Source organism: Hylobates moloch, unplaced genomic scaffold (assembly GCF_009828535.3).
Source record: "Hylobates moloch isolate HMO894 unplaced genomic scaffold, HMol_V3 SCAFFOLD_9, whole genome shotgun sequence".
Taxonomy (NCBI): domain Eukaryota; kingdom Metazoa; phylum Chordata; class Mammalia; order Primates; family Hylobatidae; genus Hylobates; species Hylobates moloch.
In genome coordinates this window covers 25,515,876-25,534,752 of record NW_026652284.1, presented here as the reverse complement: position 1 = coordinate 25,534,752, position 18,877 = coordinate 25,515,876, and the positions used below count along the sequence as shown (strand labels likewise).

The 18,877-nt window shown below is 44.6% G+C and overlaps 1 protein-coding gene across 5 annotated transcripts in view; it reads left to right on the top strand.

The window, feature by feature from the left end:
* WASF2 (WASP family member 2) overlaps nt 1-18,877 on the top strand; it is a 118,593-nt gene that overhangs the window by 85,207 nt on the left and 14,509 nt on the right. For 4 of the 5 annotated variants that reach the window (XM_058444007.1, XM_032759459.2, XM_058444005.1 and 1 more), the window contains one exon: nt 8,560-8,732. In XM_058444007.1, coding sequence (XP_058299990.1) covers nt 8,603-8,732 — 130 coding nt within the window. In that variant the 5' untranslated portion in view covers nt 8,560-8,602. Of the gene's footprint in view, nt 1-6,401; nt 6,651-8,559; nt 8,733-18,877 lie in introns of those variants that run through there. The other variant, XM_032759460.2, reaches the window with a different exon arrangement.

Sequence of the window (18,877 nt, the reverse complement as noted above, 5' to 3'; positions counted from 1 at the left end):
TGAAGGTTTAAGAGATTCCCCCAATTTTAGTTTTAAGAACAAAACTATGATTAGACCCTGAAGTGTAAAAAGGTAAGAACAAAAGGTGCTATTGCCCCCAAAAGATAATAAAAAGTTATGGAATTACCAGGTGTGAATGAATGGTCCTTCAGAGATGTACCTTATGCTCAAGGAGTAAGATACTGGAGTTTAGAAGTTCTGTTTCCTCAGCTACTGTCTTAAAGCCATGTCAAGACAAGAAGTATCCCTACATTGACTGGATGTAGGCACAAAATCGGCGTGTCATTCCTTTATGAAATTGGAAATATCTCTTTTAGATCACAAGTAAGCTCTTTTTCTCAGTTTTCCCAGTCAAATACTTTCTGTATCTACCGCAGGAGTTCCATTTCTGTCCTGCTAGCTCCTTCGGACGTTGTTTTAGTGACCTAAACGGATTTGTCATTCCTTGTGCTTGGAGAGAGAGTGTGGTTATATTTGTTAGTTCAGCCCCACCCTGTATTTCAACAGGAAGTGGGTGGGTGCCTAAGCCTATAATGAAGTGTTCTTCCTTGTAGTTGCTGCATGGTAATGAGGACTGCTATATGCAACAGTAAATTCATACTTTAAACATTTTAATATACAGACTTAAATTACAGTAAGACCATGTATTGTCTATCATTTTGAAGTCAAATGACTATTCGACTTTCCAGCTGAAATTCTTAAACCTTGTGAAATGCATATTCTTTTTCTTTTTTGTTTCTTTCTTTTTGAGACAGGGTCTGGCTCTATCACCCAGGCTGGAGTGCAGTGGTGTGATCATAGCTCTTTGCAACCTCCAAGGCTCAAGCAATCCTCAGTCCTCCTGCCTGAGCCCCCTGAGTAGCTGGGACTACAGCCGCGTGCCACTACACCCAGCTAATCTTTTTGTTTTTAATAGAGATGAGGTCTGGCTATGTTGCCCAGGGTGGTTTCGAATTCCTGGGCTCAAGCAGTCCTCCTGCTGCTACCTCCCAAAGTATTAGGATTACAGGTGTGAGCCACCACACCCAGCCATATTCTTTAACATAAAGAAATGTATCTCTTGAAAGAGGAAACTCAAGAGTAACCCTCTTCTCATATGTCCCCATCCAAAGTGCTGTTAACTATAGAACAGTGGGAAACGCTGAAGTGAAAGCAGAAGTCCTAATTGCCACACATGCAGCATCCCCACATGTTCCATCCCCTGCTACTGCTGATCAGCATTTTGGGGGTATGTTTCAAAGAGGAACTGCCTTGAGAAGCATTTCTGTTGTGATGGTTATTGCTATAGCTCAAACATGCTTGCTTTTTGGATGTGACCATAGAAATCTGCAGGTGTTATCAGTGACCTTGGCTCAAAATGTAGCATTGTTTATTTGTCATGAACAGCTAGTAATAAACACAGCCAGAAGAATGAGCAGTCATCTGTCTTCTGTCCTGGTAATAACAGGAATTCAGAGTGTGGGGCACAGACGAGTGCATCCTCCCTTCTCTCACAGATATCCCTCCCTTTGTGTTTTCTTCTACCCTCCAACCCCCAGCTCACCTCATCCCACCCCACCCCACGCTGTTGGGAGCAGTCATGAGAGTTCAGAAAGTAGGGTGGATATCAGTCTCTGTTGCCTAGACTGGAGTGCAGTGGCACAATCATAGCTCACTGCAGCCTCAACCTTCTGGGTTCAAGTGATCCTCCCACCTCAGCTTCCCAAGTAGCTGAGACTATAGGCATCTAGCACCACACACCCAGCTAATTTTTAAAATTTTTTGCAGAGACAGGGTCTCGCTTTGTTGCCCAAGCTGATCTTGAACTCCTGAGCTCAAGCAATCTTCCGGTCTCAGCCCCCAAAGTGTTGGGATTACAGGTGTGAGCTACTGTGCCTGGCCCCAGAGTCTCTTTTTAACTTTATACTGGGCCGGGCGCTGTGGCTCACGCCTGTAATCCCAGCACTTTGGGAGGCAGAGCCAGGCCGATCACGAGGTCAGGAGATCGAGACCGAGACCATCCTAACACGGTGAAACCCCGTCTCTACTAAAAATACAAAAAATTAGCCGAGTGTGGTGGCGGGTGCCTGTAGTCCCAGCTACTTGGGAGGCTGAGGCAGGAGAATGGCGTGAACCTGGGAGGCAGAGCTTGCAGTGAGCGGCGATCGCACCACTGCATTCCAGCCTGGGCAACAGAGTGAGACTCCGTCTCAAAAAAAAAAACTTTATACTGACCAAATGTGATATATAAAAGTATTCCATGATAGGCCAGGCATGGTGGCTCACGCCTGTAATCCCAACACTTTGGGAGGCCGAGGTGGGCGGATCACCCGAGGTCAGGAGTTCGAGACCAGCCTGACCAACATGGGGAAACCCCGTCTCTACTAAAAATACAGAAATTAGTGGGCATGGTGCTGTATGCCTGTAATCCCAGCTACTCGGGAAGGCTGAGGCAGGAGAATTGCTTGAACCTGAGAGGCGGAGGTTGTGGTGAGCCGAGATTGTGCCATTGTACTCCAGCCTGGGCAACAAGAGCAAAACTCCGTCTTAAAAAAAAAAAAAAAAAAAAAAAAATTGCATGATAACTTCAAATATACAGACTTGAAGAATCTCACTGTTTGAGGGACCTTAAAGAGCCTCATCCAGTTTCCATTTCAAAGCATGAATGCCATCATGGCACTAACAGTCCAGACTGGTACTGCCAGGCCATGGCTAGGAAGGTCTGGCAGTCTTTTATTTGTTTTCAGACTCATTCTCAAGTCCCTTAGGCTGAAACTTGCTACAGATGAAGATGGGGTTACTGCTGAATCTGGCCTGGATGTCTGGAGCTGGTCCAAAATGCAGTTTTTCTTTGGAATTTTTTGGGTGGCTGACTCCTCGATCAGTCCGGGAGCCTCTTGGGTATAAATAACCTCAGGGCTCTGTCTGGAACTTCCTTTGGGCCATTCTAGATCTCACAGGTCCTAGTAATTAGACAAATGTAGACCTGGTGAAGGGGCATGATTCATGGCTATAATCTACCCCTCTCTACAGTCCCTAAATGTGCCTCTGATTGTGTGTTCAGAATGCAGGTGGCTGTTGGCTGAGTGAGGAGATCATGGCAGCTTGGGTAGAAGCAAATCTAGAAATTTTAGAGCTGAGAAGCTTCTAAAAGATGTTTAGCTTAGTCTGTTTATTTTGTAGATGAGGACACAAAGCCCAGAATAAGAATTATAACGTCTTTGATTTAGAAGGCATTGTAGAGGTCATCTAGTCTGACTTTCCAACACCTTCATAAATGCTAGAAATTTCTCCCCCAACATGCCTGATAGCTGGTCATCCAGAGCATGGGGCTGGAGAACTCATAACCTTATCTAAAGATAAGCCATTCTACTATCGGACAATTCTAATTAAAATGACCTAGATAAATTGAAATCTACTTCCCTGTAACTTTTATATTCTCAGCAGTTCTAATTTAATTCCTCTCCTATTTAACATCTCCCAAGGTAAGACCTTCTCAAATCCTCAAATTAGCAGATATCACTATAGTATATAATTTCCCTAATCAAAGTAAAAGATGTCTGAAAAAGACCTTCACAGATTCCATAAAGATAGAGCATTCCACTCTTTCATGTATCTAGAATTTCCTTTTTTGACCAAGAACCACCACTTCATTGGTTTTCTTCACTTTCTCTTTTCCTTCATTGGCGCTAGCATTCAGCTCTTTTCTGACGCTTTTGATAAAGAAACATACATTTTATCACTTTGTGAGTATAACTGTATAAAACTAAAGAGAGCAGCAGGTGGGGCTGAAGGGCTGGGCTCACCCCTGCAACTGCCACCTGTCTAGTTTCTCAGTTCATATTTGCTAGCTGTGGTAGGGTGGGCCTTTACATATCTACTTTCTCTTTGTCAGCCTGTGAAGAATTTCCCAATTGGTCTTCTTACTTCCAGCCTTCTCCTGCCCACATATAACTCCTGTGCTTATGCAGAATGATTTGTCTAAAATGCAAATGTGACCCTGTTGTACTTCCTTAATTCATTGGTTCCCCAACATCCAGTGCACTATACCAGTAAGGTGCTACTGATGATAGAGAAGCCTTTCTCAACTGGAGTTCCGTGAAAGAATTAAATCTTAATGTCATTAGGCATTCATTGTATGTAGTATATTAACTTTTCTCCAGTACTCGTAGAATGGTGCTAGTTATGTACAGTCTTGAGGGGAATTGAGAAAACTGTCACTCTAATCATCCTTTTTGTTCTGTGGTTCAGATGAGGAATCCAGTTATGAAAGACTAGAAGAATGAGATAGTATATGTTCTTCAGGAGGTCCAGGATCACAGCTGGAAGCAGCCTCCAGGAAAAACCTGCCAAATTCCTTTGAAGGCTAGAGTTTTGTCTTTATGTATTTTTTATGTAAATATTGCATTCCACCATATAATATGTCTATGGTTAAAAGTATTTTTAAATATTTATCAGTGAGGGGCTGGGTATGGTGGCTCACACCTATAATCCCAGCACTTTGGGAGGCCAAGGTGGGAAGATTGCTTGAGGCTAAAAGTTAGAGACCAGCCTGGACAGCATAGCAAGGCCCCATCTCTATAAAAAATAATAAATTAGCGAGGCATGGTGGCATGTGCCTGTAGTCCTAGCTACTTGGGAGGCTGAGGTGGGAGCATCACTTGAGCTCAGGTGTTTGAGGTTGCAGTGAGCTATGATCATGCCACTGCACTCCAACCTGGGCAACAGAGTGAGGCCTGGATGACAGACCTTGTCTCTTAAATAATAAGATAAAATATTTATCAGTGAATAGGATTTATTCTACAGGAGGATTTGCCTAGGGTCTGTGGAACCACAAATAACTGCCTTTTTTTTTTTTTTTTTTTTTTTGAGACGGAGTTTCACTCTGTTGCCCAGGTTGGAGTGCAGTGGTGCGATTTCGGCTTACTGCAAGCTCCGCCTCCCAGGTTTACGCCATTCTCCTGCCTCAGCCTCCCGAGTAGCTGGGACTACAGGCGCCCGCCACCACGCCCGGCTACTTTTTCGTATTTTTAGTAGGGACGGGGTTTCACCGTGTTAGTCAGGATGGTCTTGGTCTCGATCTCCTGACCTCGTGATCCGCCCACCTCGGCCTCCCAAAGTGCTGGGATTACAGGCATGAGCCACCGCGCCCGGCCCATAACTGCCTTTTTTTAAAAGCCCTGTACTGGATCTTTTATTTTATATATATTATTTAATGTCTCTAGGAAAATTGCCCCCAAGATCACACAGTTAGTAAGGTGTACTAGTCAGGGTGCTAACCTAAGAAGGTCTCGACTCCATAAAGCCCATACATTTTCTATAACTTGAAGTGCGAGAGAGAGCCTGGAAATCTTTTTGAAAGTTTATTTTCACTTGAATGTAAGATTTTTTCTTCTTGGTCAAGTTACTGTTGTGGTTCAGATCATGCATAACTCCATGCGTCTTGTACAAACCAATCCTTGATTATCCAAAAGAAAAATGAGCAATGGTGCATGTCATTTCACACAACAAGGAATTTTGTCTCTCTTTGGTGGCTTTGAAACAAATCACTTTAAACAATAGCAGATAAACTTTTCTAATTGTTTTGTCCTAATAGATATTGACATATTGTTATTTCTTGAGTACCCTCCCGCTGGTTGTGGTAACTGGCCTTTTTGACAAGAAGCCATTTGCCTTAGAAAACTTGGTTCCAGGTAAACCCCAAACAGATGACATACAGTTAATTGTTTGTTCTGCTTATCCAAGGCACTTAGAAAACCATAAATGCTAAAGTACCAAGGTGTTAGAATTTGCCCCCCACCCTCAACCTGAAATTTATGTAGCCATCTGGAATCAGTTTCCATTAGGTATCCAGAGGGAAAGTCCAGAATGCCCTGTCATTGGTCACATTCAGCACAGCATTTCAAGGTGGTCTGGTTCTTTTAGCTCCTCTGAGAAGCTGGAATGAGTACTCAAATGATTACCAGTGGAAGAGCCACAGTGGCTGTTTTCAGTCATTACTGGCTGTACACCAAATTTCTGGTTGGTCTTAAAAGTTTGAAATTTGGGAATCTAAGGACACCTAGAGGATGGTGTTCGGAGCCCTGCAAGGTTCTTTCATATGTAACCTCCTCCCACCTTTCCTGTTCTAAACTCTCTTTTTACCACGTGTTACTGAAGATTGCATCTTAGTACCTGATACCCTTTACATTAAATAAAAGAGGGAAAGAGTTAAATTGGAAAGTCCAGGGTTTGGACTAGAAAACCCATGGGGTCAAAGGGGGAATTCAGCAGAGGAGTGGAATGGAAATCATTTCCTTAGACAGTAGACAAGTATTCAGGAAACACCTCTGCACCCCAAAGATAGGCACAGCTGCCACACAGTGACTATTAAAGGGAGGTTCAAAGTTATAAGCAAACAGCTGATTCTCTTGGTTCTTGGGCTGTTGCTGTTGGTGACAGGAAATCTTGTTCCCCAAGCTGCTGGCTTCCTGTTTTATTTTTACTTGTAGCAGATCAGAATGTCCATAACAAGGAGCAGTCTGTTCCAAAGGGTTCTACTCCCCCTTTGAGCCTGAAAGATTTTTTTCTCTCTTTTGGTCAGACAATATGTCTGTAATATTTAGTTTGGTTTAAGCATTTTGTATTCACAGTCAACTTTTTGGTGATGAGCTGGTGTTTTAAGATTTGATGTAAGTAAACCCTTGTTTTGCTTTTTTTTTTTTTAAATATATAAAGAGGAGTTTATAATACTGGGGACTTAGCTCGGAAAGCTAAGGTGGGAGGATCATTTGAGCAAGGCGGTCAAGAATGTAGTGAGCTGTGATCGCACCATTGCACTCCATACTGGACGACAGAGCGAGACCCCGTCTCAAAAAAACAAAAAGACTGGGCGCGGTGGCTCATGCTTACAGTCCCAGCTCTTTGGGAGGCTGAGCTCAGGAGTTCGAGACAAGTCTGGGCTACGTGGCAAAACCTCATCTCTACAAAAAATACAAAAATTAGCTGGGCGTGGTGGTGCATACCTGTAGTCCTAACTATTCAGGAGGCTGAGGCGGGAGGATCGCTTGAGCCCAGTAGGTGGAGGTTGCAGTGAGCTGAGATCGTGCCACTGCACTCCAGCCTCGGTGACAGAGCGAGACCTGTCTCAAAAAAGAATAGAAAATGAGAAAAAAAATTGAGGACTTAGATGTGTTAACTTTATGCTTTACATTTTCATGTGAAGTGAATTTGTCATTTTCCCTAGCATGAAAACCATTAGGCTGTTTTAGATTTCCTTAGTTTTATAAGATGTGGAAAGAGGACCAGTCCATTTTGCCTTGACTGTAGTCTTATCCATTTTGTGGAAATTAAAACCCTCTCCTATCCTTGTAAAACTAGGAATTTGGTAATCTAAATCTAAAACAATAGCTCAGCATGAACCTGAAGTGCTGGGGGATTTCCTAGGGAAAGGGGCTCAGCCCACCGGATAAGAAACAGTAACTGGAAGGTTTCCGGATCTGCTCCAGACGCTTCCTGCTGTCTCTAGAGCCTTTTGGCCCAGGTGTGTTGAACCGGATGGGAGCGAGAAAGGGAACTGTTGGGTAGGAGAGAAAGCACCAGGGAATCTTACAACACAGTTTACTCAGCATCATGTTTGACATATTGAACATGTAAAATTTTTACTTTATATTCTCTCGTTCGGTCAATTTACAAACTAAACTTAAGAGATACAGGCATTAGTAGTTAGCTGTGTAGCTATACTTTTTTTTTTTTTTTTTTGAGACAGAGTCTTGCTCTTGTCACCCAGGCTGGAGCGCAATGGCGCAATCTCAGCTCACTGCAACCTCCGCTTCCCGGGTTCAAGCAATTTTCCTGCCTCAGCCTCCTCAGTAACTGGGATTACAGGCACCCGTGACACGCCTGGCGAATTTTTTGTATTTTTAGTAAAGACAGGGTTTCACCATCTTGGCCAGGCTGCTCTCGAACTCCTGGCCTTAGGGGATCCACCTGCCTCAGCCTCCCAAAGTGCTGGGATTACAGGCGTGAGCCACCATGCCCGGCCTAGTAGTTAGCTATACATTAACAGCCATTCACCAAGGAAGGACTGGAAAAGTTATATCCTGATGTATATCAATCACTATTGGCAGCTTGATTTCATTGTGGAGATTATCAGGTGACAGTGTTCTTTTTTGATCTTTATAATTGGTGGCCTAGAATCTGATCTGTCCTGGTTATGAACACCCCAGAGATAGGATCTATACCGTCCAGTGTCTGCCGAATGGGCTGCTTTCTAACCATGCCGCCTTGCCTCTGGAGACTCTGGTTGGTTGGAGCAGTAGTTGGCACTTTAATGTTTCTATGCTGCCTATGTACCTCAGGCAGCAGTCACCAGTCCAGAATTTCTAAACTTACATAGCAGATCTTCTAATAGCAGACCTTAAAAAGGGCAGGGGAGAGAGGACTTAAAAATGAAAGAAAAAAAAAAAGATTGGGGGAATGAAGATTTTTTTTAAAGCTGTTTTAGATCAGAGTAAGACAAAAAAAAAAAAAAGATTCACACAGCCCTAGTGTGCCTGGAATTTGTGGTTGAGTAATACTTTCCTGTTATTTCTTTTTTAGGTTGTTTTTCATCATTCAGAACATTGCCTGAAGCAGGTCCACCATGCCGTTAGTAACGAGGAACATCGAGCCAAGGCACCTGTGCCGTCAGACGTTGCCTAGCGTTAGAAGCGAGCTGGAATGCGTGACCAACATCACCCTGGCAAATGTCATCCGACAGCTGGGCAGCCTGAGTGAGTGCCTCCGAGAGCCTGTGCTTTGCCCTCAGGGGTCGTTGGTGCTCTTTATTTAGTTTCCTTCTCCTCCCGCGTTCCTATTTCTCCCCCATCTGCCTTCCCTAGGTAATGTGAAAATGTATCCTCCCTCTCCTCCCCAAAGAGAGGCTCCCTTTTGGTGTAGCTTCTTCTCTTCAACTTTATCTACCACCACCCTCTAGGTTCCCTCCTCCCTCCCCCTCCACCTGCTTCAACAGAAATCTGTGGGAAGGGTGGCAGGAAGGGCTGCAGCAAAAACTGCAGACGGAATGACAGAGCAGAATTCTGTGTGTGTAAAGTGGGAGGTTCACAGAGCAGTATCTTGGGTCGGGGAATGTGCCTGTAATTACATGAGCTGTTCGATGTAGCCTGACTTTGTTGAAGCCTCAAATGTGCCAATAGTCTTTATCTACCCAACACCTCCACCCGTTTTCTTCCCAAAGAGGAGTAAAGCAAACATGCCTTCGGAGAGATTCTGACTGACTCGTCCACCCTGGTACACATTTAATTGCGCTGCAAGCCCCCAGGTCCAAGTTCAGGGTACAAATTACTTCTGCAGTCTCTGGGGTATTGGGAGTTTTGCAAGCTGTGTGAACATACAGTGACACAAATAGTAGCTGGAGCCATTCTTCCTTAGGAGGAAGATGGGGGTTAGCCCAGACTGTTTTGGAGCTGAAGGAAAGCCAGCTCAACTATATATATTTTTTTAATTGGCAAGAATGAATGAGACTGCCTTGGGTGGGGTACATGCATGTGGTTTGGATTTCATTCTGAATCAAGTTGACTTTGTTTGCTTGAAGCTGAGATATGGGAAGGGCAGATGCTTGGATTGGCTCTGCATTTATCTAGTGCCACTCCAGCTCCCACAAGAACCTCCGTCAAAATGCCGTTTTAGTGATCTTCCTTAGCAAAGGCATCTTGGTGTGAATTATTTCAGATACTCGCCCCTCCTATCGCATCACTGCCCTTAGTGCAGGCAGTGGAATATCAAGAAAGCCTGCATTCCCCCGTATAGCAATAGGCCCAGCCTTTAAAATAGGAGGCTGAGGAGACAGAGCTCTATGACCAGATGATGTATGGAGTCTGAGATTCCTAAGCCTTCACCTACCTCAGGGATCATCTCAGTTGATCCAGGGCTTAGAGAAACCTAGATGGGGCATCATGAAGAAATGAAACCCTGCCAGTGCCTGTCTTATACAAAGGAACACTGACAGTAGCGCCACAGCAGTGCAGCTGACAGGGAAGCACATCAAGGCTGCAGAGACCTCACTGCTTTTTAAAGGCATAATTTCTGCCTCTCTCTCTCTCTCTCTCTCTGAGAAGGCCAAATGGGTGGAAGTCAATCAATCACACACTGGTTCCTTCTTCACAGGACAAAGAACATCTAGCTAATGATGCTTCTTATTTCCACTTACTGAAGTTACGCTCTCTCTCAGCTATTTTTCCAGGGTGGTGTTGATGGATGCCATTGCTCACACTCCCACTTGTGATCAGACCACTTCTATCTTGAGGAAGCTGATGTGAGGGCCAAAGTCACCTTATGCCCAAGGAAACAATATTTTCTTCCATTATGGGGGCTAACTGATCCTTTATTCATCCAATAAACATGTGTTGAACATATTTTATGTAGCAGCTGCTGAGGGGATACTCAGTAAGAATAAGAGGCAATAATAAGAAATTGTCTCTGCCCTCCAGGAGCTCATAATCTACAAGGGGAGGCAGAAAGAGATAATTCCTAAGAGGAGAGAATGGGGAGAGAGTGAGAAGGGAACCCACATTTTTTGATTGCCTACTTTATGCCAGGTTTGGATAATATCTTGACATAGATTATCTCATTTAATCTTCTCAGTAATCCTATGAGATTAGGTGGTGGTATTCCCATTTTTCAGATAAAGAAAATAAGGCTCAGAAAAATAAGGTAACTTGGCCAGGCACAGTGGCTCATGCCTGTAATCCCAGCACTTTGGGAGGCTGAAGGGTGTGGATCACTTGAGGTTGGGAGTTCAAGACAGCCTGACCAACATGGTGAAACCCCCTCTCTACAAAAAATACAAAAATTAGTGAGGTATGGTGGCACACACCTGTAATCCCAGCTACTCGGGAGGCTAAGCCACGAGAATTGCTTGAACCCGGGAGGCAGAGGTTGTAGTAAGTTGAGATTGTGCCACTGCACTCCAGCCTGGGCGACAGAGCGAGACTTCATCTCAGAAAAAAAAAAAAAAAAAAAATTAAGTTAACTTACCTAAAGAGATACAGCCAGTAAGAGGCAAAGTCAGTGTTTAAACTCAGCCTTCCTACAGATTTCTCAGCTCTGTCCCTTACTGTCTGTCTCTGCCTATGTTGCCCTGGTTTAGACTTCATTGACATTCACCTAAACTATTACCCAAGCCTCCCTCCACCTTCTTTCTCTGATCCAACCCCCTTAAATCTGTTCCTATATCCCTGCCAGAGTGATCTGCCTAAAAATCAAATCTCACTTTTTACTTTTATGATTCTGAATTTCTGAAGCTTTGAAAGTTCTATCCCAGCACTTTGGGAGGCCGAGGCGGGCGGATCACGAGGTCAGGAGATCGAGACCACGGTGAAACCCCGTCTCTACTAAAAAAATACAAAAAATTAGCCGGGCATGGTGGCGGGCGCCTGTAGTCCCAGCTACTCGGAGAGGCTGAGGCAGGAGAATGGCGTGAACCCGGGAGGCGGAGCTTGCAGTGAGCCGAGATGGCGCCACTGCACTCCAGCCTGGGCAACAGAGCGAGACTCCGTCTCAAAAAAAAAAAAAAAAGTTCTGTGTTAACTTTTGTAATGTAACAAGGGTTTTTATAGTCAGAGTACACGTCGCAACTATTTCTCTCCCCTCTTCCTCACTGTGGAATTATTTAAGTTCCTTGGCCTAGCATTCAGGACCCTCCAAGACCTACCTTCCTTTCTAGCCTCATTTTCTACAATCTATCTTCCATTTTACAATTTTTTTTTTAATTTTTGTGTTTTTGAGACAGTTTCACTCTTGTTGCCTAGGCTGGAGTGCAATGGCGAGATCTCGGGTCCCTGCAGCCTTCGCCTCTGAGTTCAAGTGATTCTCCTGCTTCAGCCTCTCGAGTAGCTGGGACTACAGGCGTGTGCCACCACACCCGGCTAATTTTTTTTTTTTTTTTTTTGAGACGGAGTCTCACTCTGTCGCCCAGGCTGGAGTGCAGTGGCGCTACCTCAGCCCACTGCAAGCTCCGCCTCCCAGGTTCACGCCATTCTTCTGCCTCAGCTTCCCGAGTAGCTGGGACTAGAGGCGCCCGCCACCATGCCTGGCTAATTTTTTTGTATTTTTAGTAGAGACGGGGTTTCACTGTGTTAGCCAGGATGGTCTCAATCTCTTGACCTTGTGATGCGCCCACCTCGGCCTCCCAAAGTGTTGGGATTACAGGCGTGAGCTACTGTGCCTGGCCAATTTTTTGTATTTTTAGTAGAGATGGGGTTTCACCTTGTTGGCCAGGCTGGTCTCAAACTCCTGACCTCAGGTGATCCAACCACCTCGGCCTCCCAAAGTGTTGGGATTACAGGTGTGATCCACTATGCCCAGCCTTCATTTTACAGTCTTTTAAAATGGAAAAAGGGGGCCTGGCCTAGTGGCTCACACCTGTAATCCCAGTACTCTAGGAAGCTGAGACACAAGTATTGCTTATGCTCAGGAGTTCGAGACCAGTCCTGGCAATATACTGAGACCCTATCACTACAAAAATTAAAAAATTATCCAGATGTGGTGGTGTACACCTGTAGTCCCAGCTGGTTGGGAGGATAAGGTTGGAGGATCGCTTGAGCCTGGGAGTTCAAGGCTGCAGTGAGCCATGATCATGCCACTCCAGCACTGGCCAACAGGGCGAGACCTTATCTCAAATAAATAAATAAAATGAAAAAGGAAAAAGGAAAAGAAGAAAGAATGAATTATCAGCTACTAGTAGTTCTCCTGAGACAGACCATGCTCTCTCATATTTCCATACAGTGCTCTTGCTATCCCCCCTGGCTGAACAGCCCTTGCCATCTTTGTCTGTCTGGCTGCCTGTAGCTGATCCTTCAAGGCCCAGCTCAGGAATCTTCTCTTCCAGGTTGGGCTAAGAGTGTTCCTTTGAGCTCCCATTACGTGCTTATATTGTTCTATCACATTATATCACAAATCACCTATGTCTCAATTAAAAATTCTTGGCTGGGCGCAATAGGTCATGCTTGTAATCCTAGCACTGTGGGAGGTTGAGGCAGGAGGATTGCTTGGGCCCTGGAATTTGAGACAGCTTGGGCAACATAGTGAGACCCTGTCTCTACAAAATATAAACGAAATTAGCTGGGTGTGGTGGCTTGTGCCTGTACTTCCAGCTATTTGGAAGGCTGAGGTGGAAGGCTGGGGTAGGAAGATTGCTTGAGCCCAGAAGGTCAAGACTGCAGTGAGCTGAGATAGCGCTGCTGCACTCCAGCCTGGGCAACCAAAAAAAAAAAAAATTGTTGAAGGTAGAAATCATGTGTTGTTTGTCCTTGAACCCCAGTGTCTACCGTGTATAGTACCTGTCACCCAGTAGAAACTCAGTAAATGTCGAATAATTCACGCCTATATATTTCCCACTATTCCGTGCTATTGATGCACAAAGAATGTAGGAATGGAAAGAATACTTTCTGTGGGTAGTGGGGGCACAGGTAGGGATAGGCAGGGTCAAGGAAGACTTCACAGAAGAGGTTACATTTGAATGGGACCTTGAAAGATGACTGGGATTTCATCTAGCTGAGAGGAGTGCAGGGAAGGGTTCATATGTGCTTCAGGCTCATGACCTTGGCCTCATGTGCATTGTACCTGGGTGGAACTTCTCAATTTAGTAGTGAAAGTCTGATTATGGAATGGATAAAGCATAAAACTAAAAATTCCACAGCCATAGATTGCTCTGTGACAGCACATCCAGAATTCTTATTTTTTCTCAGAACAGTGAGATTGGCATTTCCCATATTCGGTTGCTGTATCTTAGGAAATATAGGCACAGCCAGCCAGCACTTTGTATCAGTATTGTGGCCACTCAGGAGAATGGAACCCCCACTTGGGTCATTAGGAAATCAAGCTAGATGTTGGGTTTCTAACTGACTGCAGTGTGGGTGAGGGGGTGGGGCGTGCCATTGGGGAGCTCCAAGACTCCCACTCAGACTTCAATAAGAGCAGCTTCACATTTTTAAAAATCAGTTTTACCTGTTCTACTTCCATGTAACATTTCATTTGAAGCGTTCTGCTAAGGAAAAAACAAAATTGAAGACTGCTTCCTAGAATCTTTTGCAAAATGTGGTATCTGTTATGAATGTTGGATAATGATGGATATTGGGTCTGTCTTGGTAATCTGAATGAGTGAAATTTAACTCTGAACAAGACACTTTGGTTTTCCCTAGTTCAGTATCACACTTCTGTTTTCAGAAGTTGGAGTAATTTTTAGCACTTGAAGAATAGATACTATCAAATTACTGATTGGAATTATATTTAAAATTTTCCTCTAAGCTTAAAATTTAGGGTGTTTAGGCTGGGCACAGTGGCTCATGCCTGTAATCCCAGCACTTGAGGAGGCCAAGGCGGATCACTTGAGGTTGGGAGTTCGAGACCAGCCTGGCCAACATGGTGAAACCCTTTCTCTGTTAAAAATACAAAAATTAGCTGGGCGTGCGCCTGTACTTCTACTTGGGAGGCTGAGGCAGGAGAATCTCTTGAATCCAGGAGGCAGAGGTTGCAGTGAGCTGAGATTGTGCCATTGCACTCCAGCCTGGACAACAGAGCAAGCCTCTGTCTAAAAAATAAAAAAAAAAATTTGAAAAACAAAAACTTAGGGTATTTAGAATTAACGCTTTTTTTCTTTTTTCTTTTCTTTTTTTTTTTTTTTTTGAGACTCCGTCTCACTCGGTTGCCCAGGCTGAAGTGAAGTGGTATGATCTCGGCTCACTGCAACCTTTGCCTCTTGGGCTCAAGCGATTCTCATGTATCAGCCTCCTGAGTAGCTGGGATTACAAGATGGTGTGCCACCATGCCTGGCTAAATTTTATATTTTTAGTAGAGACAGGGTTTCATCATGTTGGCCAGGCTGGTCTCAAACTCCTGGCCTTCAGTGATCCACCCGCCTCGGCCTCCCAAAGCGTTGGGATTATAGGCATGAGCCACCGTGTCTGGCCTTAGGTATTTACACTCTTCAGTCATGTAATGTGGTTGAGGAGTATAAGGAAGAATCTCATTGTAACAACTCACATTTTTAGCTCACTTAATCCTTATGGTAACTTGATGGGGTAGATATTATCCCCACTTTACAGATGAGGAAACTAAGGCTGGGAGATTGTGACTTGCTGATGAGTACACGAGTATAAATAGAAAGAGCTGAGACTTTGATTCAAATTTTCTTTTTTTTTTTTTTCGAGACGGAGTCTCGCTCTGTCACCCAGGCTGGAGTGCAGTGGCACGATCTCGGCTCACTGCAAGCTCCGCCTCCTGGGTTCATGCAATTCTCCTGCCTCAGCCTCCTGAGTAGCTGGGACTACAGGCGCCCACCAACACGCCTGACTAATTTTTTGTATTTTTAGTAGAGACGGGGTTTCACCATGTTAGCCAGGATGGTCTTGATCTCCTGACCTTGTGATCCACCCGCCTCGGCCTCCCAAAGTGCTGGGATTACAGGCATGAGCCACTGCGCCCAGCCCAGATTGTCTGATTTGAAGTCAACTGCTCCTTCCATGTCTCAGTATAGTTCTAAGTCTGCCTCGGGCCTGAGGTGATGAGACAGTGGGGAAGCCTTCACACCACCTCACTTCCTCTTAAAATAGAGATCTTATTGTTACCAGTTTTATATGTTGAGGTTCTGTGTAAGATTTTATCTTGAAAACCACTGTGCCACACCGAGCCTCTGCTTCTACTATGACTACCCCCTTCACTTAAGGAGCAGGAAATCCTAGGTACTCTTGGTGACTCTTGGTGTTAAGTTGATTGGTTTTTTTTTTCCCCTCCAGAATAGCTGGATGGTTAATAGATATTTTTCTTTTTTCTTTTCTTTTATTTCATTTTATTTATTATTACTTTTTTTTTTTTTTTTTTGAGATGGAGTCTCGCTCTGTCGCCCAGGCTGGAGTGCAGTGGTGCAATCTCGGCTCACTGCAAGCTCCGCCTTCCGGGTTCACGCCATTCTTCTGCCTTAGCCTCTCCGAGTAGCTGGGACTACAGGCGCCCGCCACCACGCCCGGCTAATTTTTTTTGTATTTTTAGTAGAGGCGGGATTTCACCGTGGTCTCGATCTCCTGACCTCGTGATCCGCCCGCCTCAGCCTCCGAAAGTGCTGGGATTACAAGCATGAGCCACTGCGCTCAGCCTTATTATTACTATTTTTGAGATAGGCTGGAGTACAGTGGCATGATCTGGGCTCACTGCAACCTCTGCCTCCCAAGTTCAAGTGATTCTCATGCCTCAACCTCCTGAGTAGCTGGGATTACAGGTGTGTACCACCACGCCCAGCTAATTTTTTTTTTTTGAGTTGGAGTCTCGCTGTCTCACCTAGGCTAGAGTGCAATGGCACGATTTTGGCTCACTGCAACCTCTGCCTCCCAGGTTCAAGCAATTCTTCTGCCTCAGCCTCCTGAGTAGCTGGGATTACAGGCGCCTGCCACCATGCCCAGTTCATTTTTGTATTATTAGTAGAGATGGGGTTTCACCATGTTGGCCAGGCTGGTCTCAAACTCCTGACCTTCGGTGATCCACCTACCTCGGCCTCCCAAAGTGCTGGGATTACAGGCATGAGCCACCACGCCTGGCCTAATTTTTTTTGTAATTTTAGTAGAGGCAGGGTTTTGCCATATTGCTCATGCTGGTCTCGAACTTCTGGCCTCAAGTGATCTGCCCACCTTGGCCTCCCAAAGTGATGGGATTACAGGCGTGAGCCACCGCGCCTAGCCTTCTTTTATTTTTAACAGGTATTTTTGAGCTTGGTTTATTTTCCACACATAATGTTGCATATTTCTCTGTTTTAGCCTTCCAAACACAATTTTCCATTACCTAGACAAGCATGATACAGTATGGTTTTCATAGGAACTTAGCCATATTATGAACAGGGATCAAATAAAATCCTCAACCTGCAGAGTAGAAATGCTTATCAGCCGATTTGAGTTCTTTGAGCTCAGGAGCTTCCCATAGTTGTTTAGGTCACAGACGATCAGTATGCAAGGACTTGCTTCTTCCTTGATTAGAAGTCTTTATTGACTTAAATTTACCAGCAATTCAAAATATGCAGTTGATTGGTCTTGTCCCCACTCTTCAGGTTGTACCGGGAAGGTGCGCTGCAGTTCACCCTGAAGGTGCGGTTTTGGCCTTTCAGGCTATTTTTTTCCCCCTCAAATATGGACTAAGCATAAATGTAGTTTTGAAGCTAAAAATTAGAGCCTACTTCAAATAGTTCTCAAAAAAAAATTATCGTTTGATTGGGCACAGTCTCTTATGCCTGCCTTCACCTTGCAAGAAGCTCATATGGTAGGCCCGGGTGCAGTGGCTCATGCGTGTAATCCCAGTACTTTGGGAGGCTGAGGTGGGCAGATCACCTGAGGTCAGGAGTTCAAGACCAGCCTGGCCAACATGATGAAACCCCGTCTCTACTAAAAATACAAAAAATGAGCCAGACGTTGTGGCAGGCACCTGTAATCCCAGCTACTTGGGTGGCTGAGGCAGGAGAATCACTTGAACCCAGGAGGCAGAGGCTACAGTGAGCCGAGATTGCATGCCACTGCACTTCACCACTCCACCTGGGGGATAGAGCAAGACTCTGTCTCAAAAAAAAAGCTCAGATGGTATATTCATTCGTATGCACCACTTTTCATTCCTAGTAAGAATGTTCCTGTGGCTTGGAATGACAATATAGAGGTAGTGTCAAATTGCTGTTATGTTTCTTTGGCTGCAAATTCTCCTTGCATTCCAGGGTTGAAAGTACGGAACTTTTCTTTTTCTAAAAAACAAGACATTGTGGAAAGAGACTGCTGGTATGTTGTTTTTCAGAGAGGGCTTGAAAGTTTCAGCTTTTCACTTGGTTCCTGAGATGTAGATTTGAAGGACTGTAACCTAGAGCAGACTTTGAAAGTTATAGGTTACAAGCCGGGCATGGTGACTAGAACACCTGTAATCCCAGCACTTTGGGAGGCCAAGGTGGGCGGATCACTTGAGGCCAGGAGTTTGAGACCAGCCTGGGCAACCTGGCAAATCCCCATCTCTACCAAAAATACAAAAATTATCTTGGCATGGTGGTGCGCATCTGTAATCCCAGTTACTCAGGAGGCTAATACATGAGAATCGCTTGAGCCCAGGAGATGGAGGTTGCAGTGAGCCGAGATCACGCCACTGTACTGCAGCCTGGGCGACAGAGGGAGACTCTGTCTCCAAAAAAAAGAAAAAAAATTATAAGTTATAAAACATAAAGTAACCTTCCCACCTCTTAAAAGAAGTTGTATATCTCTGCTATGGCTTGTTGATAAGCTCAGGGCCCCTCAAAGATAACACAACTAATCATAGTTGTTCACTGTATTTTCAAGGCTCCATTGAGGAACTGATTTCCTATTTTTCATGTTAATTTTAGATACCTAGAACGTCCTCTGAACTCCTAATCTCTTTTTCAGAACCATTTTATAAGGTACTTTTACAGAACAGCAAGAGGCTAAGGGCTATAGGCAAATGTGTAGAGTTTATTTTATTTGGAGTCTCGCTCCATCTCCCAGGATGGGGTGCAGTGGCTCGGTCTCGGCTCACTGCAACCTCTACCTCCCGAGTTCAAGCTATTCTCCTGCCTCAGCCTCCCCAGTAGCTGGGATTAGAGGTGCCTGCCAGCACACCTGCCTAATTTTTGTATTTTTAGTAGAGATGGGGTTTCCCCATGTTGCCCAGGCTGGAAATGTGTAGAAATATTATCTTTTCTTCCAGGCTTAATTTTTTACATTACACCTTTCAGTTTTATTCAGCCTGTTTTGAGTCTCATGACTGTGCACGTCTGTCAAGAACACTCTTATTAGTTATAGAACATATGCAGACTTCCTAAACTATGAAGAGTATTTCTCTGTCATCTGCATATAGCCCAAACCGTCTTAGGGTATGTGTGTGTATATGT